Genomic DNA, 25,736 nt, shown 5'->3' on the forward strand with positions numbered 1-25,736 from the left:
GAAAATTTCTTAATTTCGATAATAGTATAATCGATTTTAATATGTTGACATTTGACAACTTACTATCAGGGGATATTGGCATGAAAATAAGAATAATGAAATTAAATAATAAACGTATTGACGAGAGAACTTATTACAAATGCCAAGCTTTATTTTACATATATTACATTAAATATATTACTTTTATAAAAATATAATTTTTTATTCATTTTTTTTAATTATATATTTTTTTTTACTTAATCGATTATTAAGAATCGATACCACGCTCATTTTGTGTCATAATAGCTGTCAATTATGACATAATATAAGGTCAACTTGAAAGGTTAGTATTGACGTAGAATAAATTTCTTCGTTCGACGTAAGATTAATTAAGTTATTTATGCTCAAATAAAAATAAAAGATACTCAAAAAAATTATGTTGAAATATAAAATAATAAACATTTTCTTATTATAAAATATAATTATAAAAATATATAAAAACAAAGAAAAATAAATTCATCAAACCAAAAAGATAAAGGAAAAAACTTCATCTTCAGATACAACATGTCATAAATTAAAATTTTACTTTTTTTGACAATTATAAAACAGTTACAGATTATCAATATTTGAAATTTTTATGTTAAACGTCAAACTTCAGGGACAAATCGTAACCGCGTTTGTGGATAAAGAATAGCGGCTTTAATAGAATAGTGCTTAGTAAACTATAAATATAATATTCACGCTATTTATATATAAATATAATTTTACAGGAACATTGTGGTTATAAATTTATTGTACTACTAATTACGTGAGTTGTCTAATTTGGCTACGTTGTTTAATTTTAGTTAGTGTGGGTAAAATGGTGATAGAAACAGTCCATGGCTTGCAAGCTACTAGTATATCTCTAAATGATCGGTTTACAATACTGGCGTCAACAGGTCGTGTGATAAAACAACGGCGACGGTCTTCTGGACTGTTCACACAGGACCGAAATGTAAATAACCGAGCTCTGATTGAACAAGTAGCTCAACATTTTGGTCAGCATGCTAAAAAGGTAAATCAGTTTTTTCTTTATAGTTACCATGTATGAAGTGACAAATTTTGAAGAATACGAAATTTTTAACCTTTAATTTGTTTATCATACTTTTGAAATTTATTTTGTTTAATGAAATTTGCGTAATCTGTGTCATAATATTTACAGCAAGCAGTTAAACAACGCCTAGGCATGCCTGGTTTGAGACGGTTCGGCAGCGAGGGTAGCTTGGCAGGACTTAGGCGTTCAAATAGCTTTAACAATTTGAACCAAAGGAATGTTATGAAAAGAATCTCTTGGAGGCAATCTAATGGAAACCTAAGGTGAGTTTTGATTGGTATCTAATTTCAGGATATAGAACAGTATACAACTGCTCTATTGATTGAAATACAATTTTATTATGTAAGTCCTTGTAATTACTATAATGTATCATTGTAAATATCCTGCATTGCGAATTACCAAAAGCTTATTTGTTATGTTTTATATATCTTTACAGCCAAAATGCTTTAATTAATTACAATTGCTTGCATGTCTAGCTTGAATAAATGATTGTTTGGATGAACAATATCAATGCTGTACTAAATACATATATTTTAATGAAATAGTTTCTCTTTTCTGGTATGTTAAACCATAGTGGGACAGAGATTTGGTGGTTGTGGGTTTAATTCCACTAGAGGGAATGATTTTATTTAAAATAATTCTATTCACACACAAAAGTGGTTTGTATGTGCGGAACTTTCTCTGCTTTTTCTCTTCCTAAAACTCTCAAACCTAGTTAAAATATGTATATTAATTTCTTTTAGTCGATCAGCATCTTTCAACAACCTATCGCAAGGCATGTGGCGTGGACGTGGGTTCAGACGTAGGGGTGGACATATGGGACTTGTTAGAGGAAGGATGAGGTAAGAATAAAAAATAACTATATATTTTTATTTTTTATCTTTGTATTTTGTGAAGTTAGAAATTCTAGTTATTTGTTGATGTGTTAATTTTGTTTGTTGGCTTAATAGTGGTAGTTATGAGTTCAATTACACACTTAAATATTTGTTTTGCAAGTTATTTCTAAAAAAATAAAGTAAAAATGGATTAATAAAATAATGTAATAATAATCTATATTAAATTTTATGAAATAGACAATAATAATTTATTTGTTTTTTGTTTTAACTGTCTACTTCCAGTAAAAAAAAACAATTAAAAATAAATAAAATACAATAAAAATAGCCTTTATTCTCTGACCTAATTTTCTTATATCTAATTACAGAAAATTTTAAATATATTTTATTTTACTAAACCTATATTACTTATTTGCTTATTATTTACATTGCACATTATTTGCAACCAGGTCATAGGCCTAGTTGTCTTGTGACATAGGCCTCCTCCATTTCTTTCCATTTATCCTGGTCCTTTGTAAACTGTCTCCATTCCATTGGTAGGTCATCTTCCCATCTTCTAATTTGCCTTGCTCTTTGTCTTTCCCCATTTCTAGGATATCACTCTGTAACTTTCTTAGACCACTTGTCCATGGGCCTTGCTTCTCATGATATGACCAATCCATCTCCATTTCAGAGTTCTTACTTTAACTTTCGCATCTGTAACTTTAGATATACCTCTAATTTTCGTGGTCTTCTATTTGTCATTAAGCTTTAGGAATAACATGCTTTTTTCCATTCCTCTTTGACACGTAAGTAGTTTGTGTTCAATCTTTTTAGTTAGTGGCCAGGTTTGGCAGCCATATGTGAGGCATGGAAGGATGCAGGTGTCATATGCCCTTCTTTTTTTCTGCAATGGGTATATTTTTGTTCTTCATTACTTCTTTCAATAACCAGTACCTTTGCCAACTGATATTTATCTTTCTATCCACTTCTTTCGTCGACAGATCTTTAACCGCTATCCCTTGACCCAGATATATACACTCATCCATATATTCGAGCACATCTTCTAAATTAATTATAACTTTTGCCTGGTTGGTTAGCAATTTTGTCTTTGTTGTGTTTTGTGACAATCCAGCTTTCTTGCTTTCCTCTACCAGTTGCTGCAGCATTGTCTGAAGTGTATTCTGCAAAAAAAACAATAACAAAATAACAAACTACATACTACATTAATTTTCACTCTTATATCCATCCCTTTCTCAAATTATATTTAATAATAATAATAATAATAATACTTTATTGCACTAAAATAAACAAAGAATCAGTAGAGTAACAATAATTACAGAAAGACAATACAAAGTGCAATGGCGGCCTTATCACTAAAAGCGATTTCTTACAGGCAACCATTTGAAAGGATTTATTACATAAAAGACAGCGAAAAGGTGCATTTAATTAACTTATCACCATTTTAAACATTTTCACAGATCTCGCGGCGTTAACCGCCAACACCTACTGAACAGAATGCGTAACCAGCAATGGGGCAAACAACGCATAATGGGAGAAACGGGGGGGATGAGGGGCAGAGGTGGTCTAAGGGGAAGAGGAAGGGGGAGAGGTGAATTTTACCCCTTTTTGCAATACAGTTGAGGCATTGTGGCCACTTCGAAGTTAAATATAGATGGTTGCGCTAATTTGGTTTTAGGATTTGTCTTACTTTTTATTATCTTCTTTTAAGACCAGTCGTAGCAGAGGGGTGCAAGCATGTGACTGCAGATGCACTCAACATGCAATGCCTCTAGAATTAGGTGGAGAGTGGGAACAGGAGTATCTTAATGGGAAACATAGTGTAGATCTAAATAGTCCAGTAAAATCTTTATATATTGAATAGTCTATATTATTTCATGTTTTTGCTTTTTTAATTTTAAGAAAAGAATAATATCAAAATATTAAAAGGCCAGTGACTGTCAACAAGAGGATGTGGATTCTATGCCCACTTGAGGAAATTTATTTACATTTATTTATATAATATATTTTTATCATTATAATTACATTTATTCACTCTCGTATTGAATCAAAGTGCGGCGTTGAATTCTGCATCTCGGTGGAAGATAAGGAGATTTCAGTGGAAACTGGGACTCGGAGTGTCACTAGGATCCTTCTAAGATTTTGATTGTTGAGGGGATCAATTTAGTGTCTCTGTTAGGAAACCTTTAAATTTCTGCTTTGTGTTTACTAGTCACAAGCTAGTGTCACTCAAAACTCAATTGACTATTTTCTATTATTCCAGGCCATGGTATCCAAAGGCAACAAAAAGTGGTTCCGACCAAAGAAGAGTTAGATCTACAGCTAGACCAATATATGGCAAGCACTAAAACAGCCTTAGATAAAGAACTAGAGATTTACATGAAAAATGCAATGGAGTTCTAATAAATGTGTGTTTGTTTTTAAAAGGACTAAAGTGTATTTTAAAAAGGACAAAATATTTTTTTTTCTTAAAGTGACAGATTAGTTTTGGTGTTTTTTTTTTTCATTTTTTTGATTGGTTTTTGATAAGTGTCTTGCATAATGGTTTGTTAATTTTTTTTAATTTTTAAGTTGCTCTTTTAAGGTAATTTTGTCTTATTTGTTCATATCTACATAGCTATGGATGTCTGTATAAATTATGTGTGTCATAAAAAAACTGTTATACGTAAATTATTTTATTGTTACTAAAACAAAGGATAAGTATTATATTGTTAGAAATTACTAGCCAGCATCCATGTTAAGTAAATGAACAACACGTTTGTGAAAACTCACTTGGAAAGTAATTGAGGTTAACATGATTGTGTCAAAGCTATAGCAGGAGAGGCAGAGGGAATCTAGTGTTAACCCACTTTGTTCCCCACAATGCTATGCAAAATTTTTTTTCAACATATATTTATTCTTACCTTTTTTTTACTTATAGGCTATGTTATTGTAAAGTTTCATATAAATAAACATATGCAGTTGTTTGAGCTTTATTGAATGACTAATATTTTTAACATATGTAAAGTTTTTGACAAATAAATGAATCATCATTTATTGTCAGTTATTTGTTTCTTCTAGTTGCTTTTTGTATTTGAGATTAAATTTCTATTTTTTTGACATCCCTATGTTAAAATAAAAATAATACATTGTAAATAGTATTTTTTCTTATAATATAAAGTTAAATATATATTTTTACCTCAAATTTATAATATAATTATATATAAATATTATATCTGTACAAGAAATTTTATATACATTGATGTAAGAATTTCTTTATTGTAATTTTGTTGGGCAAATAGTAAAGATTTTGTTCTTTAGCTTTGTTTTTTCCCTGTGACGTAATTCAACGCTGTACTTTGTCCACCAGGGCAGTCCAACGGATATACTTTAAATATAATCATTTCCCCAAATGGGTATCAAACCCGTATATTTACAGTTGACACTGTCTACTGTGCTTCAATTTATTGTAATTTTAATTTTAACTATTTTTGTTAAGTAAAATTATATGTAACTTTAAAAAAATATTGTGAAAAATGACAATTCAATCAATTAAATAGTTATTATAAAAAAATAAAATAAAATATCTTAATATTTATATAGACATTATTACATTATTATCATTATATCAGATAATAATGTCTATGTATTTATATAGACATTATTATCTCGAGAGATATCTCGTTCTGGTATGTCTTTTTGCGAATGGAACAAATGTGGCAAATCGACAACTTTTAGTAGTATTTTTGTGGTATTGCTGGTGGTGTGGTGGTGGTGGTGTTTACGTTATTGGTATCTATTCGTAACTGCGTCACACGCAGTGGCGTAGCTAGCTTAACTCGCGCCCGGGCCAAAATACTTTTAGAGCGCCCCCCATGCGAACACAATATATATTCATATGTATACTTAAACAGTTTTGCGGACTACACCACTGGTCACACGTAATACAATATGGATAAATATCGTGAAATGAAAAGAAAACCTACGTCTCAACTGTTGACGAATCTTTATTAATTTTTTTAGGTATTTGTTTTAAAATATTTTACCCTATATGCTGTTCCCGTAAAAGGAGCGCAGACGCTTCCACTCTGTATATGTTTATGATGATAACCTTATTGAATGTATAATTTTTATGGCTTACTAGCGGCCCGCTCGCGGTTTCACCCGCGTGAACTATGTTATTATTAATTTTTGTCTCCATGACTACGTCCTAGTGACGTCTATGCAAAATTTGAGATTCCTAGCATTTGTAGTAACGAAGTTTCATACAAACTTTCAACCCTAAAAACAACCCCTTAGAAGTCGAATATTGCAAATTCCCGTCTTCGCGAGCACCTACGTCCTATAAGTAACTCCTATGCAAAATTTGAGATTCTTAGCACTTGTGCTTTCTGAGATTTCGTGATGAGTGAGTGACCTTTCGATTTTATATATATAGATTAATATTATTAAAAAGTTCAAATTCTAATATAGACTATTGCCTACAATTTTTTTGGTTATAAAACGTTTCCTATTATTTTGTATATATTTACTATATGGTTATATATAAAGAATATAAATAATAACGCCTTTCCTTTCACTAAATTTATTTTGTAAGTGTTTTCTCGACATGGTCATATAAAACGGAGAGTGAAGTCATTGGTCACTAAGTTTTCTACGTAATTTTAATAATAGTGTATAATAGATTTGTTTATACTAATTTTGTACTGGTTTGTTTGATTCCACCACTTTACGTTATTTCAGATTGATAAATGTAAATAATTAATTATAAGACATACTTTTGTTGTTCTATTAAAACTTTTTTCTATAATTTTGTCTTTTTCTTACAAACCTGTCCTTCCGCTTCTTTTGCGTGGACTTTACCATACTGCTTCCATTTACTCTTTATCGTTGAAATAATTTTAATAATTGGGGACATTACTTGTGTTGACTTGCGGAGCTCAACGCCGCTAATTGTTTTATCGGAACGGGAAAAAGTAAACGGAATTTCCGATCCTTGCTTTCTATAATGAACAATTAGCTTAATCCGTAATTTTCTTAGTTTTGAAATTTTAGTTGGTTTATTTTGATCCTGCATTAGATATCACAGTCATCTTCATTTATATTTACTACAGGATTTGGGTTTCAGGCATTTTTTGGAGGATTTTTTGGCATAACACTGTATCCCTACGCACAGCCTAATTTTCGAGACTGTGTGTTGAATGGCGGAGCTCAACGCTGCTCCTCGTTGAGAGCGAGGCAATGAAAATAATTAATTCACCCCAGCGGAATCGACCCAAAAACGGTTAATGCTTACTGTCAGAGGCTTTAAATCCTATAGACTTCTTCAATATCCTATAAGCCTATAGATAAGTGAGAAAAATTATTAACTTATTTTTTTCCTTGGATACTATTTTATTATCATTAATAGTCCAGTTACACGCTTTATCCCGACCTTAGGCTTAGAAAACCTTGTGTTTAGACACTTCCGTTTTCCTTCAGCCCGATTTCGAGACATTACGTATTAAGTGACGTGTTAACTAACCTCGACACCAGAGCAAAGATATGGAAATATAAAAGTAAATAAATATTTCACTTACTCGAGTCGGGATCGAACTCACAACCGTCGCGTTATAGTCACAGCCCTTGTGCCGCTGCGCCATGACTGCCTCTCGATTTAGTTTATTTTTAATTTTGTTCTTTTATAATGGCTTTTCTAATATAAAAAATATATTTTCCAAAATTATTTATTTTACGAACGTGGCAGCTAATTCTTTTACAATATAAAATTAAGGTGATTCAACTTCACATAAAATTATTTTTCCTTTTTTGAATAACTTCAATTAAATACAATAAAGGCACAAAAATAACTTTTGGTTAATGAAAAGCTTGATTAGTCAGTATTATGCATAACGTTTGGAAATACCTTCTTTTGGTTGAATCATAAAATTATAATAAAACTTTTGGCTAAGTTCGACGACCGTTTACGATTCGCAGTCATTTTTATGAGCGCGTTGATGTCTAATATATGGCTTCAACAGACTAAGTGATAAAACACTTTCTTGATTGTTTTCTCCAGGTAAAAAGAACATTGTGTTGAGCTCCAACACGATCACGAAAAAGATTTTTACACTAGGTTTCCTATGTCCTGTTATGTGTTAAGTATAAAGTCGATTTTTCTTCTATGAATAAGACCGTACCGTATTTATAGTCAGATGCAGTAATGCTGCGCTAATAATTAAAATTAACAATTACCTTATTTTAATGAAAATATATATTTTTCATATTATAGAATATCAACTCCGAACTATCATATATACATATAAGTAATAATAAAGACACAACACGAATGCAATGTTGTCATTCTAAATAATTTTGATTTATTCTATAGGATCAAGTAGATGAAATAGGTGAAAGCGAAGAAATCTATTTACACTTGGGACCTCCAACCTAACGTCCAACACGCGTCGTATATTATAATTATTAATAGCTTTAATACAGTTTATTTTATGTTTTATGAATATTTCTTAAATATTATTATTAGATATTATTTGATATTGATCTTCAATATTAATATATTAACATGATATGAAACTTTATGAAATATACATATTTTTACTTATTTTTTGGCAATTATCCAGAAAAATGATCCTAAATTAAAAGCTTTGCTATAAATTCGCAAACGGAACTAACAATAGTGTAGAGTATGTAGACTCTACAGTAATTTTAATTTAAAAAATCAAAAGTTACTTTCATGTCTCTTTCCACATAATGTTAATTTCGATCGTTTTCATATCCTATGCTTAGGGCTATGTTTAACAAACCAGTCAATCACCTTTTCCTTTCATATATCCAATATATCATAATTATATTATATATCTATGAAACGTATTTTACTTTTACCTAACTCTTTAAAGAAAAAATATTTATTTGTTAACGGAGTATAGCATCGCATATTATTTTATTCTCATCGCTTTAAAGATTACAACGATCTAATTCACAGCAATCGAATATAAATAATCCCATACGTCCAACTTAACCTCGGCTCCATCGAAATATATAAATCCAAACATAATCTTTTACAATATACAGTCAACATGGTAACAAAAAAAAATCTATTATACATTAGTATATAAGTAAGAAAGTGGTGTTAATTTCGGTAGAGTTTGGCGCGATCAATAGCTTCATTCATCGCTGTTGTCCACATCCCGAAGAGCGAGCTGACCGCTTGTTTGCTGTACGTTGAAAAGTTATGCAAAGAATGTTTAACTCTTCAGATGATAACAGTCTCTCAGAGTTAGTGATAAAGAAAAAAAAATACAAAATTAAAAAAAAATACAATCATGTGAGATGCGATATTTGTAAGTTCAAATCTTTTTTAAGGGAATTCTTTATACAGTATACTCCTTCTTCCTGGCATTAATCCCGGCTATTGCCAGAGACTGCCATCCTATTCAACCTACTCCAATTTGCACGGTCTTTTGTGTCCTCAGTGGTTAGACCATTGGCTCTCATGTCCTGCATCACGACATCCAACCAGCGCTTCCTTGGGTGTCCGGGAGGTCTCACTCTTTATAAAGTATTCTCTCCATGGGAATAATCAAGTGTTTCATGCCACCTCTTTTCTTTACTTAGATATTTAAATAAAATCGAAAAAGTTGTATATATATTTGAGCTTTGATATTGTATTGAAGTAACACTGTACTTAAAAGAAACAAAAATTATAATATCTAATTTAATATTTGATAATACTATAACTTTTCACGTTTAACAACTTGGCTTAAAACTCAGCACAGTGGCGCATCTACCTATCACAGTCTCTGCTAAACCAACCAAGCCCCTTTCTTTCTTTCACCGGCAGTTGGTCTCTATGCGACACGGCGGTCGGTCGCCGCGCCATGCCTTTAGACAGTTGACAGTGATCAGTTCCACAGTGCGCCATGAGGACCGTGGCTACAGTTCTCCTCCTCATCACAGCGCTTGCGCGAGCGCAGGACGACTCCTTCGCGACCTCCTTCCTGTCAGGTAAATATCGTAAACACACTAAACAGGCCACTAATACTGTTCACCCACTTACATACATTAGCCGCGTGCCCGATTGAAATGTGCCGAACTAATTTGGTAAGGAATTTTTAACCGCTACGTTATACTTACGTTGGTATAATTTAACGGCGATCTTCTCCGCCTATATCTTCCAAAGGAGGATGGAACAACCCTATTAAGCTACGCAAAGATCCACCACCACATACCACGTAAACAATCTAGTCGAGTGTTGCATTTGGTTGTTTTTGCAACAACTCTATGTATGATTTTTCTTATCTAGAATTTGAGGTCGGATCTTTAAATAACAGATTAAATTCGTTCTAGAAAATCATAACGACAAGAAAGAATAAGAAGTAAAAGGTTCTACGTAATGTATTATTTCAATTAGCATTTTAGTTGTACGGTAAAAAGGAAAGTTTGCAACAAGATTAAAGAACGTGCAAATTTTGACAACTCTACTTACATAAAATAAAAAATGTTAATTTAAATTCTACGCACACAAAATGTCTATCTGTATAGTTCAAAGTCAGTAAAAAAACTAACGAAATATAAAAAAATCAGTTATAAAATAAAGTCGGTCATAGAGTAAAACAGTTATTGTAAAATTGTATATTTGAAATAGTCTAATTATATGTTTTGTAACGGTAGAGTCGCATAAGAGAATGATAATGTGTAATTATTTTTCTGAACCTCCTCCATCCTCCACCGCCTCTGGGTATGTGATGATAGTCCATAGTATATAAAATACAAATATATCAAAATTCATTTTAAAAATTAAATCACATGTTATAATAACTTGAAAAAAAAACAGTCAGCAATAAAAGTGAGATTGAACATTAAACGAAAATTGTGACTTTCGCATTTTAATTATAATAATAGAAAATAAAACACTTCATTAATTTTAATAATTGTTAAATATTCACAAAGTTTCGCCGTTTGTGTGATGAGTAATACTCTAAGTTCGGTATAAGCGAGATTTCTAATTCCAGTTGATGTTTGTATTACAGTATACTGTTAGACGCCTTTGTATACCTTATTTCTAAGAGTTTTACGCAATTTTCTACCAATTATGTCAATGAAATAAAAGAAATATATAGTAAGATATTATAATTTTTTACTATCGTTTGAAAATATTAAAACAAAATCATCCTTTTAAGTAAATTAACAGAGAAATGGAAAGAAAAGTGTAGAGTTACGTCAAAATCTGGTTGGTAATAATTCTTAAATATTTCATTGAGTTTCCACCTCTATCTGATCACTGTTCATCTAATTCGAAGTCCGCTAAAGACACATGTGTAGTATAAAAAGCTGAATCATTAATATAATGGACGCTCTTAATAGTATGAATATGGCTATACGCGTACGAGTAACGGTGCGCTGTCCGTTACCTCTTTAGGTGTTAATTTATATTCTATACTCATTATGTTTTTAGATATCAGTAAAAACAAAGTAGTGCAATTTTTCTTTTTATATTTATGTAAAAAAATAGTAAAAATACCTTTAATATAACTTATATAATAAAAATATATAACTTATTAACTTATATTATAGGTAATTTCCTAATATTATTGTATCGCCTTCAAATATTATCTCGTATCCGATACAAAAGACATCAACGCGCGCGCGTCCTACTAGGTAAAAGAAACTTTCAAGGTGATATTTATATTTAAAAATCGTAATAGAAGGTATAATAAGGTATAAAAAAAAGAAAAGAACATAAAATGTGAATGCATAGTATTTATTTGTAGAAGTATTTGTTGCCTTAATGTAATTGTAGCTACACGCTGTATCCTGCATATACATAGCGGGGTGACCAGAAGCAATCTGGTAACCTAAAGTTAAGACAATCCATTCCCCACTTTCCGCTGAATTCTTGTGTCATCGCGTGTTGAGTGGCAGAACTCAAAGCCACGCTTTGCTTTGTTACCAGAGCGAGGAAAGTGTTAAATATTTCACTTTTCCGAATAGGAATCGAACCTACATTCGTCGCGCTTACAATAGTACGCTTGTGCCCCTGCGTCACAACAGCCTCTAATATCGTTAATATATAACATCATGTTATAATGGATTATTCAATTTCAATGATCACACGTTAGTACGTAATCAAGATGAGCAAAGAACGCATGTGAGACGAGTTACAGAGGATGCAGGTGGAAGCACTTCGGAGGGAGGAAGGGGGAGGGAAGAGGAGGGAGGTGGAGAAAGTTTTATAGACACATTGACGCCGAGTGCTCTCAATTTTGCTTTTTCGATGTATTCGTATGACGCAATTACAGTATTTGTTATATTATTTCCTTTTAAATTTATTTCTTTCCTGTTTCATTAACATTGCCTAATTGTAATGTGCTTGTAATAGCAGTAACTTATTGACCATAAAAAGTATATCAAACGGTTGTATAACGTATGAAATATTGTAAGTAATCTTCAAATTATATTTGAAGGCAAATATCCAGCAGGTATATGCTTAAAACTTAAGCGTTGTTTGCCCATAGGTGTGGCCTTGTGTCATCCCAAAGTAGGATCTTATATTAAATAATTCTTTTTTAAAGTAGAGCTTGAAAATAAATAAAATTTCTTTGTTCATGTTTTATATATTTAGACAGATTTTTTTTATTTGAATTTATAATAGTTCATATAAATGTCTACTCTAAAAATCTAGTTGTGGGTTAGTCAATTGCCACTCGAAAAAATATAATATTTAATGTTTTTATTTTCCCTGGTAACAAGTCAAAGTCAAGTGCCGCTAATCAGCTCAGCAAAGCATCCAGAATTCGGCGAAAAATTAAAATGGATATGTTCTAATGGAACAGTGTCAGTAACACTAGTTCCAGGTTCTCTCTGCTTCCCCAGCCGAGGGCGGGACATGTAAATAAAATGCAGTAATACCAATAAAAATAGGCTTATAGGCAGAAAAAATATTAGTCAAATATCGTGATTGCTAAAAAGAAACGAAAGATTTCTTATCGCGTGTACTCGTATATCATTTTCATTGTCATGAACGTAACATTGTAATATTACTTATACAACGGTTACGATAAACATCGAGAATGTTAACAAATATAAACTTGTATTTTTTTTATTATTTATTTTGTTTAATATATATAGTAGGAGATTTTATTTTGTAATTTTATCATTAATGGTTTCTCTTTACATAAAAATATCCAAATAAATTACTGTTGTTCGTTATCTTTGGCGGCCCGAGCGTGCCAGTCCAGCACTAATCAAGTAAAATGCAGGTAGAAATATTTTAAGTTGTAATTTCCTAAATGCAAAAAATCTTATTTTGTCTCTACATTAATTATGTCAAACCTACTGTTAAGATCTCCCACTTAGCGCGAAACTTAACGCCGCACTTCATATGACTATCTGGCCATCTCGTGTAACGTTAATTTATCATTATCATCATCAAGAAATCGTTACTTTACATCAGATTTCATGATAACATCATTATATTATGATAAGTACAGATACAAACATTTCAATAATTAGCTTCATGCCTAATCCCGCAAAAAGAATATATTCTCCCTCCGTTTACCAATATCCACCAGAATTTGAAAAATATATTAGCTGGCTGAACTCAACACCGTATTTTGTCGTTTCAGAGCGAGAACATGTAATTAATACATTCCGTCGAATATTAATAGAACCCATAGCCGCCACGTTTATAATCAGTCACGCTTATAGGTGGAATATTATATTATTTATTTATTTATTTTTTAATTTATAAGTAAATATAGGTATATACTATCGTTGCCATATTATAGCTTATCAGGCTATAATATAATATGGAAACAAAATCGCAAAAACTTGAATTATGATCAAAGTGAGCCGAGCCGAACGGACGATCACGGCCGTTCACCCGCGACGAGAAAGCAAATATATGAAACAAATACCTACTCGTAATGTAGAATCAATGTTTTTTATAACTTCAGGGAGCGTACGACTGTTATTGCAGGTTCGATTCCCGCTCGACAAAATGAAATATTTAATATTTTCATTTCCTCGCTCTGGTAACAAACAGTATCTTAACACTAGGTTCCTAGGTTCCCTCAGCCTACTCTGTTATGTGACAGATACAGCGTGAATTTAGAGTTTTGTAACTTGGCACTCATTTATTTATTATTCGTATAATGAATTGTTTGATGAATATATGAATATTTATATATAATAGATATACTGTAAAATTATTAAGTATAAACATTACTGTCTTAGATAGAGAATATGCTAGTCATCTACTATACGATTACTAAGATGTATGGACATAATATTTTAATGTCTTATCAGTGTATATCATAAACAAGTAAATAAGTATGAATTAGCTGCGTAGAAATTGAATCTTTGACCTGCGTCCTCATTACTAGCGACGAATTTACATAAAACATTATTGTAGCATGGAAATAGCGTCTAATACACACAGCACCTAACATGCAGTAGTCGATTTCAACTCAGGATAATACTTTTTTTTTAGTTCCACATAGGGAATAGAGCTAAGATAGGTCTTCCATTCCAAACTTTCCGCAGAAATCTCGAGGCATAGCGTGTTGAGTGACGGAACTAAACGCTGCTTTAGCAATGGTAATAATTAAATCCTTTTTGTTTTGCCGCTCTGGTAACAAAGAGTGGCGTTGAATTTCGCTACTCAACTAGTTTTGTAAGGGAATATCTTTTTTTTAAACACTTGGTGGCCTTTGCTTATCTTACAGTGCAAATATGTAATTATAAACAAAATATACGAATTAAAAACACTAGAAAAAATATAACATAAATAAGTAATTTAAAGAAAAAATAATAATGTGATAGCCGGACGAAACACACTTTAAATATGTAATAGAAAAGTGTACAATTTTCTCACAATTTTTCTTAAAATAATTATTTCTCATCAAAGTATAAAGTAAAAAAGTAGTTTAAAACTTTCTAGGCTCCATGGTGGTGATGGAGCAGGTCGGTGGTCTATGGCACTCACTTTCCCGTCTCTGGTTTCAGATCTGGATTTATAATTAAAAAAGTGAAATGCTTTAATAATTTACTGTTTAATTTCTCAGTAATATATCTGTATGTGTGTAGGTTATTGGATATTAATAAGATATATTAAATTCTGTTCTGTTCTTTTCTGTTCTTTCTATTATGGCGTTCCGAGCGTGCCAGTTGAGCACAAAATGACTTCGCCAGTGTCATATATTAAGTTATTTTAGTTTCATATTTTTGAATGTATGATTATAGCATGGTAGACAGAAGGAACCTAGTATTAAGGCACTTTGTTCCCTAGTTTCCGTTGAATTTTCGAGGCATAGTGTGTTGAGTAGTAACTATATGCCTTAAAGATTATTGTTTAGGTTTTTAAATTAGTAAGAATTAGAATAACATCTTCCTAATTAGTACTAAGGTAGATTAATTTATGGTTGGGTTAGTATTTTTGTAAAACTATCTAAAACCATTTAGATAAGTTGCATAATGCAACAAAATATATATATATATTTCAGATTTTTTTAACCTCACGTTATATCCCGCACATATCAGGGTATGCAGTGAAAACCTGGGAAAATAGTATTAAGAGACTATGTTCCTATTACGATACTTTTCTTTCGCATTTTTCGCTGAATTCTGAATTGCGTGTTGAGTGGCGGAACTTAACGCCGCGGTTTGTCTCGCTATAAGAGCGCGTAAACGAAAATGTATATAGGACCACCACTCCTTAGAGACTCCAATCCATATAAAATAAATTATCAAAATCAAACGTCTTTGATAAAGATTACGAGTGTACATATTATGGTCAACAAGTTTTAGCCGCACAAAAATATTAAAAGCTTAGATAGTCTTAACTGTGAAGCTATCAACCTTTGTAATATTTTATTAATTTTGCGTATTTTCATATTAATGAATAATAATTTAATTTTCCTGAGTGGGAAGCGAATCCAAGACTAATGCAACGCGATACAGTCACACGCCGGTGTTCCTGCGCCTCAACAGCATCAATCAAATTATTTAACAAAAATAATAATAAAAAACAACAAATAACAATATAAATTGAGTATTTTGCTGGGGTACTGACGCGATGGTAGTGGGTTCGATCCTTATTTGAGGGAATCAATTATTATTTATTATTATTTTAATTTCTTCGCTCTTTCACCAAGGCCACTCAACACGCAATGCCTCGAAAGAATCCACAGAAGGAAGGTTCCCTCTGCCTACCCTGCTGTGTGCGGGTTAAAGTGAGACACTAAAAAAATAACAAATAATATATTATAATAAATAATAAGTATTTCCAAGTCCGTCTCGTACACAGTAGAGGACAGAACGCCGTACAAGCGTCTCAGTCACTTACTTTCGTTTTCGGCGATTTCACCAGCGACGTTAGGTCATCGGGTAACGGTCGGGTTTACGTGACAAGTTATAGGCGGTCGCGGGTTATATTATATAGATTTTTTTTCAGTTTCACGCATTTTCCCGCAAATAGAAGGGTAGGCAGAGGGACTTAGGTGAAAATTGGATGTTCTTACACATAATAATAAAAAAATAAAGTATTTTTTGCGTCACGCTGCACATAGCAGGGTAGACTATGTCAAAGTCAAATAATATGACACACCGTTGCCATTAAGACAGTTCCGTTCCCCACTATCCGTCGAATGAGGCATTGAGTGTTGAGTCGCGAAACTCAACGCCGCACTGAATGAATGATTAGTATGAATACTTAATTAGTAGTAAATTGTCATCTGGATTTGTTAAAAATGGTATTATTTTAATTGCTTAATGATAAGAAAAGAATTAACAACCAAGTCCTAAGTTCATCGCTTACACCAAAATCCATATATTTTCCTTTCATTTGCCTCAATAACTGTCTCGGCAGGGCCTAACGGTTTGTGTATAGGAATGTAGTTCCGCAGGTTGTCTGAGGACAAATGTTATTGTTTTAGATAATAAGGATCAGAATACCTTGCAGGTTCTTTACGTGGAAGATCCTTCAATAGCCTTATTTTGATTGTAATAGATTCGATATTAGATCTAATTGAGGCAATTTCGTGTTAATTTACTTTTAAAGTACCAACTGTATGTGTGTAAGAGTTTAAGGTGCATTTTTTGTTGTTTTTAGTGGTTTTATTTCTTTTTGTAATTGTAGGTGAAGGCCGCGATGTAATAGGATGAAAGATTGTCGGTCTGTTGGAAATTGTAATATTGCTTTTTTAAGCTGTAAATTGATTTATGTATGTGTCAGGGATTTTCGGATTCGGATTTTTTTTCAATCTATAAGATCTCTCTTTCTCTCTCTCTCTATAAGATCTAGTGCCTTGATATTATAGTATAGTAATGTATTCATTTAGTTAGTGTGTTTCTATAATTTAATTCAGTGATATTTTGTAAACATTCCTCTCGGCCTGTAATTTGTTAGGGTTTTATCAATCTTTACTGATGTAAAAAAAATCTGGACTTTGCGAGAAGCTAAAAGTAAAAAAGCTGATTTTTAATCCATGGAATTGAAAATAAATTAATCCACTCCTCGAGCGGGATCGGACTCACATTCAATTGTCGCGCTTACATAAAGACATGTCTCCTGCGCCACGACAACCTCTCAAGAATTACAAATATAAAATAATATATATATATATATATGTTTTCAAATAACATATGCACATATACAGGTCTCATTCACTTACATTCTAGTCCGTACTGTGTGAAAGCTGCCTAGAGTTCTATCTCTTTTCCTTCCAAGAATTCGTTCTCACAAGGCTAAAAGTGGCCTGGTGGTGGTACGACGCGGGAATAAAAAGTAGTTGTCCGTCTGTCGACCACTAAGCATTGCTATGCGTCAGCTTCGCTTTACTGGTGTACAGTGGTGGCCAGTGACGTCACTGTGAATTTTCATTAGTTGGTTTTTAATTAATGTATGATAAGTACATATTAAAATATGTCATAAATATTAATATAAGTATACCGGATTATGTAAGGCTAAAAAATATTTCTTTTTTGGTTTTCATTTTTTGTTTTAGTTAATTATATTTTAAATTAATAAATTCGTTCCTTTAATTCGTATACTTATAAACTGAACATTTGTAGCATTATTTCTTTTTTTATTTATTTATTACCTACTTTGTAGGTTAAACGGAGGGATCTCCTTCATAAATAATTTTGCTCTGAATTTTTAGTCTATTGTGATACATTGTGTGATGGGTCCCTAAAACCTACTACAGGTTTTCTTTAATAAAAATGATAAAATATCTACAGATATTATGGAATCTTAAAACTTCCTTTCTTTCTTAAATGACTAATTAATGAAATAAGTAATTTATATTTATACATACTATAATTAGTAAAACATAATATTCCAGGTCTCTTAGAGTCGTTAGACACGCAGGAAGATGCGAAAAACTGTCCTGGCGTGTGCATGCACGCGCTGGCCTCCCTCATGTGCCCCACCGTGCTGGAGGAGGTGGAGTGCCCCAATCCATCTATGAAATGCTGTGTCGATGAACCTTCAGGTAAGGGAATATTCAAAAATATTAGATGAATATTATTAGGGCCAAAAATTGACAGGTTTTACTTCGATTGCCACTCGAGGAAATGAACTATTTAATATTTTCACTTCTTCGCTCCGGTGTCGAGGCAATGCGCTTTTGAGTTCCTCTTCATGCAATTCTTGCAGAATTTGGCGGAAAATGGAGAATGGAGAAATGGAGTGTCTTAACGCTAAGTTCCCTCTGCCTACCCTGCTGCGTGAAGCTGATTTAATTATTTTTTTACATACTAATTAAAATTTACTTTTTTTATTCCAGGCAACGAAACCACAACCACCACGAGGAGGCCGTTCACTACTCGCTACACCACCACCGAGGCCGACTACTCTGACGAGAGCACCACGCGCGTGCCCTACGACAAATACAAAGACAGTGGTAATTATTAGGTACACCCTATTAAATATTAGGATATCGATTGATTATATGAGTGTCTTTTTTTTCTGTTTTTCGATATGGGGATTTAGAAGAATATGTCTTATAGATAAATATCAGATTAATTTGTTGTTAAAGTTTAAATTTAAGTATAAAATTAAGCTTAGATTAAAACATTTGAACATTTTCCAAAATATAACAATAAAAATATATTATGTTGTATTTTGTTTTAAATTGAAATATTGATAGAGTTGATAGATAAAGTTCTAATAAATAAAATCATTATTATTAAAAATTAATATTGTTGATATTTTCTTAAATTCTAAAATGTTTTATGCCAAAAATATCAGTAAAGTCAATTTTCACAAAAAAAAACACAAAATAAAATTCTAAATCTGTAATTCCAGTGAACGTCGCCTGCCCCGGTGTATGCGTAGAATCCCGGTTAACACAATACTGTGAAGCATATCTCACTACCAACGACCTGTGCATCTCTGGGAGGCTGTGCTGTGTTTCCAAAGATGGATATGGGGATAAACGACCTCCAGACCTGGTGGTGCCGAATGAGAAGAAAACCTCGACCAGGCGGCCCACTACTGCTGTAAGTTATAACAAACACTATTGCCTTGTAAAGTAGAACTTATAGTTTTTGTAATTATGTATTTATATGACTATATGGCTCAGTGGTATAAGTGTGCGACTGTTAACGTGACGGTTATAGGTTTAATTCAATCAAATTCAATAAAATATTTTATATTTTTTCATTTTTTCACTCTGGTAACGAGGCTAGCTGCAACTTTTACAATATTTAAATTATTTTAAATATTTTTATTTTCTTTGTTAAATAATTTCCAACGTTCGAACAAATTGTATATACTATTAATATTTTTAAATATTATAAAAGTAAAACGAAGTGACTTATTTCTATATTCTTATTACTTACTTCACATTTCTCAGCTAACAACGCCAGCATCAAAACAGCAGCAAAAACATAAGAAATGTAGAGGAGAGTGTATGACCGGACTCTACGTTTACTTGTGTGAGGTGGATTCGGACGCCACCTGTCCCGGAGACAGTTCCTGTTGCTTGATTGACTCGTATTCTACTGATGCTACTACGAGAAGGCCGACTACTACGAGACCTACTACCCCGGTTAGTGTTTTTAATTGAGTTTTTAAAGTAAAAATGCGTCTAGGATTAGAGAAAGAGTGTAGAGCGGAATGTGTTAACACTAGGTTTCCTCTGCCTACTCCGCTGTGTGGGGGATACAGTGTGAAGCTAATTTGATTTATTATTATTCTTTTATTTATATTATTATTCTTTTTTCCCCAAAAGCCCCCACTCCCCAAGTGCCCGGGCAAGTGCTACCACAACGCCGTGAGCTGGCTGTGCGAGCACCCCGCCGTGCTGGTGCCGAACACGCAGTGCAAGACCAACGGATATGTGTGCTGTGATTATTCTAAGTAAGTTTTTGTTATTTTTTATTGTTATTTAGTTTTAGAATGTTATTAATTTGATATTAGAGTAATTTTTGAGTATATGTGTATTCGTATTATATCTACAAGTTTTTCTTTGCCGCAATGTATAAGATGTGTAAGATGTGTTTCGTATAAGAACAGTAAATGTGTTTAGCGGTGTGCATTAAAAGTAAATAAACATTTACCCTATAATCTGCATGCTTGTTCATAAAAGTAGAGCGACAATAAGTTCAGCCACTGACGTCTTGAATTTTGGGCAGAAGATGGGGATGGCCTTTCTTACCTAGGTTTCCATCTGCTATGGGCTGGGCACAGCGTAATACTAAAAGAATATTATAAAGATTACTTACTTAGCAAATCTAAATGCAGAAATCGATTTCCTATACTAACATTATTATGCTATCGATTTTCAGAGTACCACGCACCACTCCCAGGCCGACCACCACCACGACGACCACCACCACCCCGGCGCCCATCGACCCGCGCCCCGACTGTCCCGGCTCCTGCATTGTTTCACTGCTGTCTTTTACTTGTTTCCGTATGTGTTTGTTTTTGTTGCGAGATTGTTTTTTGGTATCTGATCGTAACTAAATATTACATATTTATTAACATTTTTACTCTAAAGAAATTTATTAGATACTCTATGTTTTAAAATATATTGTTTTTTTTTTAAGTGGATGTATAGCATGAAGTTAATAAAACAACAACAATCCCGCTTATGAGAGGGTAGGTAACATAGTGTTAAATAAAACACTTCTCTCCACTTTCAGCGGAATTCTGGAGGAATTGGGTGTTAAATGACGGAACAAGCGAAGCAATGAAAATATTAAATATTTCATTTCGTCAAATGGAAGTAGAACTCACATCTTGTCTAGTTTACAGTCACGCGCTTATGTCCCTGCCCTACTGGCCTAAAAAAATATATTAGTAAATAAAAATAATTCTTTTTGATATTACAATTATCTAATAAAAAACAAAATTCTAACAGGCAACGCAGAAATGACAGACGTATTTAAATGCAAGAAGGCCGGTACGCAGTGTTGTGCGCCGAAATCGAAAGTGCAAGAGGTTATCGGCGTTAATCGCAACGACTCCTTCCCGCTGGCCACGACTCACACATATAGCTATACCCCGCATACACATACTGTGCCTTATACGCTGCCTTTTACTACGCCTTTACGTAAGTATTAAAAAAATAAATAATTATTAATAAATATGTAAATATATTATTTTAATATAGTGAACAATTATATTAGAGTAACAAGTGATTTTTTAAATATTTTTGGCATTTTTTTATCTATACGGTTAAAATTAAACCATAATATATACAAATTATAATAAGAGAGTCCGCTTTAAAACCATTTTTTTATTATTTTACTAACGTTAATAATAATAGCATCATATAATTTCTTTATTCGGTAAATAATTAAGTAAACTGCAATTCATTTAATAAATTTTATAATTTTACGATGACGTTATTAATTAATAATTCATTTTTTTTTTTCAGCACAATACGAACCAAACTACGTAACGACATTACGGAGTCCCGAGAAATACAATAAATACGTCTGCGGAGTTAAAGGTAATGTAATACTTAAATTAAATACTACAAGTAATAATAATAAATAGTATAAATATAGATAAAAGTAATTATTTACAAATATGTAAGTAAATGGAAATCTGTTGATGTGATACCGATGAACGCCGGCTGTAAAAGTGGCGGAGTGTAAATAAATGTTAATTTATTGAAAAAAAATCTATATATAAAATAATAAAAAATTCGCTATAATAATTCAATTCAGTTGATAAAAATATGCAATTTTTCATTAATGTTTTCTTATAACATAAAATTATCCCCTGTAAACTGAAACATATGGCAGTCGTATTCAAATGTATAATATATACTATTGTCTCTTTTAGGTACATCAAGCCGTGCTGGCCGTGTGATGGGCGGAGAGGACGGAGAGCGCGGAGAGTGGTGTTGGCAGGTGGCTCTCATCAACTCACTCAATCAATACCTATGCGGTGCCGCTCTCATTGGCACTCAGTGGGTGTTGACGGCCGCTCATTGTGTTACTAAGTGAGTATAAAAAGTGAAGACAATGTATTTGAAAAATATTCAAACTAAATTAAAATTCATATTCTGAATTGTAAATATACTGAATTTGTAAACGCAACAGGTTCCCTGTGGGTTCCTTTCCTACTCGAGGAAATGAGATATTAATATTTTATTTTTTCGCTCTGGTATTGAAGCAAAGCGCGGCGTTTAGTTCCACCACTCACACAGAAAATGGCGAATGGAAGTGTCCTAAAGGGAACCAGCTTCTTAACACCAGGTGCCTAGGTTCCCTTTGTCTACCCTACTACATATATGCCGAGTATTAAATTCTTATTTCCTTCTAGCATCGTCCGCTCAGGTGACGCGATATACGTGCGAGTGGGCGACCACGACCTCACCCGCAAGTACGGCTCTCCTGGAGCGCAGACACTACGCGTGGCCACCACTTACATACACCACAACCACAACAGCCAGACCCTGGACAATGATATCGCTTTGCTGAAGCTGCATGGAAAGGCTGAGCTTAAAGAAGGTGAGTTTAAGAATAAGTATATGAAATTTATTAGGATTCAGGTTATAGGGTGACTGGGATATATTCTTGAATGAGGATCGAACCATTCACCAACCACCAACCTTGAATGAGGTCATTGCGTCTCATAGTGCCGTTAAATGTTCACATTAAAATATTTTCATTTGTAAATTTTGGTGGACTAGCGTTTGGTTCCGTTCAGTTAATTTATAATTTCCTCATATTTCATATTTTTTTCTATAATTTCCATTTCCAGGTGTCTGTCTCGTATGTCTGCCGGCACGGGGAGTCAGCCACGCGGCCGGCAAGCGCTGTACTGTCACCGGATACGGATATATGGGAGAGAGTATGTATCACTTTTATATTGTATACTAGCAGCCCGCCTGCGGCTTCGCCTGCGTGAACTACTTCATTATTAATTTCTGTCTCCATGAGTACCTACGTTCTATAAGTGACGTCCATGCAAAATTAGACTCCTAGCATTTGTAGTAACGAAGTTTCATACAAACTTTCAACCCCAAAAACAACCCCTTAGGAGTCGAATATTGCAAATTCCCGTCTTAGCGAGCACCTACGTCCTATAAATAACCTCCGTGCAATATTTGAAACTCCTAGCTCTGGTAGTTTCTGAGATTTCTTGATGAGTGAGTGATATGTGTTTCCAGTGAGAGGAAATGAAAATATTGAACATTTCATTTACTCAAGTGTGAATCGAACTCATAACCTGTCGCATTTATAGTCGCACGCTTGTGTCCCAGCGCGACGACTAGTCTCAACACATAAATGTTACTGAAGTATATTTCTATATTTCAATTTACTTCCAGCCGGTCCAATACCACTTCGTGTGCGTGAAGCGGAACTACCCATAGTGAGTGATGCAGAGTGCATTCGAAAAGTTAATGCAGTTACTGAGAAAATATTTATATTACCAGCAAGTTCCTTCTGTGCTGGCGGTGAAGAAGGGAATGATGCTTGTCAGGTTAGTATTTTTATATATAGGGTTTATGGATTCCAGATGGATGAGCACTGTCCTTTGTGATGTGATGTGTGATTTCATTTTGTTGTTCTGAAATTCTTAATTACTAGTCATAATCAATTAACATTTAATATTTAAGCTTTAAATATGTGCTTAATGATTTTAATTACGTTTATGTTACAGTTTACGTAATTACTTAAATATTTTCACGAAAAACAAATGATGAACCAACAGTTCTGGTAGTGGGTAGTTTAATCTCGGATCGAACTCCAAAACTTTCGTTTGTCGCCCCAGAAATGCCACGGAGATGATAAGCGTGGATTTGGCAACGCTACTCATACATACATATATCTGGATAAAGACAGGAAACCTTATAAGACATTCCGTCACTGCGTACTGAGTTAGCTTATTTCCCCTATACATTTTTTATTTTTTTTCTATTATTAAAGAAAAAAATAATATTAATGTATATATGTATATATATTTCCTTTATTATTTCCAGGGCGACGGAGGTGGTCCTCTTGTATGTCAAGACGACGGTTTCTACGAGCTAGTAGGCTTAGTGTCCTGGGGCTTTGGCTGCGGGAGACAGGACGTTCCTGGTGTATACGTGAAAGTATCAGCATTCATTGGTTGGATCAACCAAATTATATCCGTAAATAATTTATAAGTAATTTTAAAAAATATATATTGTCAAAGTCTGTCAAAAATATGTCAAATTCTAAAGAGAGAAATATTTAGATTTTTTTTAATTTATTACGGTTTTGTTTATTTGGCCTTCAATAACGTAAAAATCTTGAGTCCTAATGAACATATAATATTATTGATTGTTTGATGAACAGAAAAAATAAAATGCGCACATTTAGACATAATTTAGTATAAAGATTTTTATTTTCATTAATTCTTTGAAGAAATTAAAAAAAACTATTTTATTAACCGACTTTTGTAAAAGGAGTTAGTGTAAAAGGGTTCTCAATTAGACTGTATTTATTCCAAACATTTTTTTATCATTTTTGAAGTAAAAGTATCATGATTCTCTTTTTTTAATATTAAAGCTTTAGTAGACACCGTTCCGTTAAAATTAAACTTTTCATTTTAGAGAAAAATATTTATTAAATGACTTTAAAAATAGAACGCATTTTCTTCCTAATTATTTATTGATAAGAGGTAAAATGTAAATATAATGTATGTTAAGATATTTATTTTAGCTTAATAGTTTATAAATATAAACAATATTTAATTATTTTCCCACCATTCTGTATTCAGTTTTTGAATTCAAATAACAGATTGTAAAATTTCTTAATAAACAATTCAATTTGATATTGTATAACAATAACCTAGAAAATAAACAAGAAATTTTATTTATTTGCAAAAATACAATACAATTTTATTACTAAGCATTGCGATTGTTTTTATTACAAATTAAAGAGTCGCTTTGTTTTGTATTTTTAGTTTATAATTTATAAACCAAACAGTAAAGTTATCTAGTATTTAATTAATATATATAAAGGCTATGGCATCGAACATTTATTTACATATTTAAATTGTTAGAAATGTAAATATTAATTTTATTTTAAACTTTCACTTCATTCTTTCAAGTGGAATAGAATAAAAGCATTTATAAATTATTTTAAATAGAATATAGTACTGTACTGTACAATGTACTTAGTCTTCTAATAAAAATTAAAAAGAAAATTATTATTTTTTGAATTACCTTCATATTTACCAAAAAAGAATTATATTTTTTGTATCTATATATTCAAAAAATCGATGAGAATTTTAATCTTCTCATGTGTTACGGTGTAAAAACTTAAATTTAAGATAATACGTGTTAAAAGGCGGAACCCAACGCCGCATCACGAAACCGTGAAAAATTAGAATAATTGAAATATATATTCTCCTGAATCAG

The 25,736-nt window shown here is 32.4% G+C and overlaps 2 protein-coding genes across 2 annotated transcripts; both read left to right on the plus strand.

Annotated features, from left to right (window-relative positions):
* The first annotated feature begins 611 nt into the window (after positions 1 to 611).
* Positions 612 to 6,694, plus strand: LOC146536428 (uncharacterized). The gene is made up of 5 exons (XM_085190221.1): positions 612 to 1,033; positions 1,181 to 1,335; positions 1,816 to 1,914; positions 3,366 to 3,496; positions 4,169 to 6,694. Exons 1-5 carry the CDS (start codon positions 839 to 841, stop codon positions 4,306 to 4,308), a joined length of 720 nt encoding a protein of 239 aa, XP_085046347.1. The 5' UTR covers positions 612 to 838; the 3' UTR covers positions 4,309 to 6,694.
* Positions 6,695 to 9,737: 3,043 nt separating this feature from the next.
* mas (trypsin-like serine protease domain-containing protein masquerade) lies at positions 9,738 to 25,203 on the plus strand. Its single transcript, XM_085190223.1, has 14 exons — positions 9,738 to 9,888; positions 18,228 to 18,377; positions 18,672 to 18,788; positions 19,193 to 19,386; positions 19,743 to 19,937; positions 20,121 to 20,248; positions 20,677 to 20,801; positions 21,252 to 21,443; positions 21,771 to 21,845; positions 22,184 to 22,343; positions 22,667 to 22,854; positions 23,108 to 23,197; positions 23,676 to 23,830; positions 24,330 to 25,203. Exons 1-14 carry the CDS (start codon positions 9,804 to 9,806, stop codon positions 24,495 to 24,497), a joined length of 2,022 nt encoding a protein of 673 aa, XP_085046349.1. The 5' UTR covers positions 9,738 to 9,803; the 3' UTR covers positions 24,498 to 25,203.
* Positions 25,204 to 25,736: the final 533 nt, after the last annotated feature.

This window comes from Heliconius melpomene, chromosome 9 (assembly GCF_056956725.1).
Source record: "Heliconius melpomene rosina isolate 202511_hmr_F chromosome 9, ASM5695672v1, whole genome shotgun sequence".
Classification (NCBI taxonomy): domain Eukaryota; kingdom Metazoa; phylum Arthropoda; class Insecta; order Lepidoptera; family Nymphalidae; genus Heliconius; species Heliconius melpomene.

Bases quoted from the DNA above. Each gene is read 5' to 3' on its own strand.
- mas (XM_085190223.1), top strand. From the start codon at position 9,804: ATGAGGACCGTGGCTACAGTTCTCCTCCTCATCACAGCGCTTGCGCGA. The intron at 20,802-21,251 runs GTATGTGTTTGT...AAATTCTAACAG, and splicing joins GCTGTCTTTTACTTGTTTCC to GCAACGCAGAAATGACAGAC. The intron at 22,855-23,107 runs GTGAGTTTAAGA...TTCCATTTCCAG, and splicing joins AAAGGCTGAGCTTAAAGAAG to GTGTCTGTCTCGTATGTCTG.
- LOC146536428 (XM_085190221.1), top strand. From the start codon at position 839: ATGGTGATAGAAACAGTCCATGGCTTGCAAGCTACTAGTATATCTCTA. The intron at 1,034-1,180 runs GTAAATCAGTTT...TAATATTTACAG, and splicing joins TTGGTCAGCATGCTAAAAAG to CAAGCAGTTAAACAACGCCT. The intron at 1,336-1,815 runs GTGAGTTTTGAT...AATTTCTTTTAG, and splicing joins CAATCTAATGGAAACCTAAG to TCGATCAGCATCTTTCAACA.